Source organism: Oratosquilla oratoria, chromosome 11 (assembly GCF_046742065.1).
Source record: "Oratosquilla oratoria isolate Oo_2021 chromosome 11, ASM4674206v1, whole genome shotgun sequence".
NCBI classification, from domain to species: Eukaryota; Metazoa; Arthropoda; class Malacostraca; order Stomatopoda; family Squillidae; genus Oratosquilla; species Oratosquilla oratoria.
In genome coordinates, this window is record NC_134787.1 from 45425176 (window position 1) to 45426703 (window position 1528).

Below are 1528 nucleotides of genomic sequence, written 5' to 3' on the forward strand. Positions count from 1 at the left end.
ACTGGACAGTAAGTCTCAGGTGGTAAAACTGGTTACCTTCAGTTTATGATGAGCGACCCAAATTCTGTAGAACCTGAGAGCCGTTGCGAGCCACCTAGAATGTGAGACTGGACCTATCTGCAAGTAAGCAAGTCTATCAGGCATGACCCCAGCACTGATGGCACTGCAAATCATGTAACCATGGTACTATTCAGGACTCAAGTCGTCAGTCACAGCCTGTGCAAGCTCAACGAGTAGAGGGCCAGCTGTGGTTCTTTCAAACCTCGGATTTATTTCTAACTCAGTGGCAGAGTCCAGCATTTTGCCAAGAGGACCAGACCATCTATTGTTTGAAAAAGTCTTGCCATCCATCTCCTTGATCAGATGTCTGAGTGGTAACTCGTTTGTGTGGAGGTCACAAACAATCCAGACCAGTTTCCTCCCAATCTTCCGCTCTATACACTGCATGACACCTTCCTTGTCACCCTGTGTTTGTATTGGTGCCTTCAGGGTCTGGTCTATGTTCCTCTCTTTGAGGCAGTTCACAGTGTTATCTGGCACTATTTCAGCTGGTTTCTTGAAGTCATCTTCCTCTGGAGTGAAATGCTACAAATATTTCCCTCCTGACTCACTTCAACAGGTGTAGTGTTTTTCCTTCACCATAGCAGGGAACAACTTGGCAGAATCTCTAACTTTCATGAACACTTTAGTGTTATCCCTTCTACCATCAAAAACAAACAATTGATTCCATTTTCTCTTATCCTCTTAAAAAAAAACCTCTTCTTCTAGATTACTGACAAGTTTCTCTGAGCTCTCCTCACTTTGTTATGATCTATCACCAGGTGAACGTCATCAGGTATTATCAAACCACCATCAATCCAGGCAGGTGTTGCTATCTCTGCAGTTTCTCTGAGACCAGTGTGGTGTCGCATGATGGCCAGAGCTATGTTCGAGATATCTTTCCGATTTCGAATCTTATGTCTGGGGCGTTTGGAATAATTGTTTTCTGGGTTAGGGACAAAGACATCGTTCTCCTGGTCAGCATTCGAATCAGCCAAATAGGAAATCATTAAACAGTGAATCTTTTTAACTCCAATCATCGATCTTCTTTCTCTCAGCCTGGGCCTTCTCATGTCTCTTTTCCTCTGCAACACTTCTCCTCTTCTGTCTCTCGGACTCCGGAATATCCTGACTAGAAATCATGAGAGCTCCGATACTGCCAGTCTTCTCTCTCTGATCACATCCAAACTCAGGACAGAGAATTATTGCGTACTTGCAAGTAATGATATCAAATAACTGGTCCAGTTGCTTGGCAAAGCTGCCCTTAAGTGCAAACTTTCCTCTCCCAAGAGAGATATCACTTGCCTTTTCCCAACTGGCTAGCAGTCTCTCACTAACCTTCTTTTGACTGGAAGCTTGAGCTGAGCGTTAGGCAGAGTGCACTGTGCCAAGACAGCATTGGTCATATCGCTCGTTTGCCTAATTAGATCACCGTATCTCAAAACCTCTCTCAATGTTGGCAACTCCGATTTCAGGACCTCTCTCCCAG

General features: G+C 44.6%; 1 protein-coding gene across 1 annotated transcript in view; it reads right to left on the minus strand.

The window, feature by feature from the left end:
- LOC143030037 (uncharacterized) overlaps positions 1-174 on the minus strand; it is an 18424-nt gene extending 18250 nt beyond the window's left edge. The window contains exon 1 of the mRNA XM_076193242.1: positions 37-174. Within this exon, the coding sequence (XP_076049357.1) occupies positions 37-174 (138 nt within the window). The remainder of the gene's footprint in view (positions 1-36) is intronic.
- Positions 175-1528: the final 1354 nt, after the last annotated feature.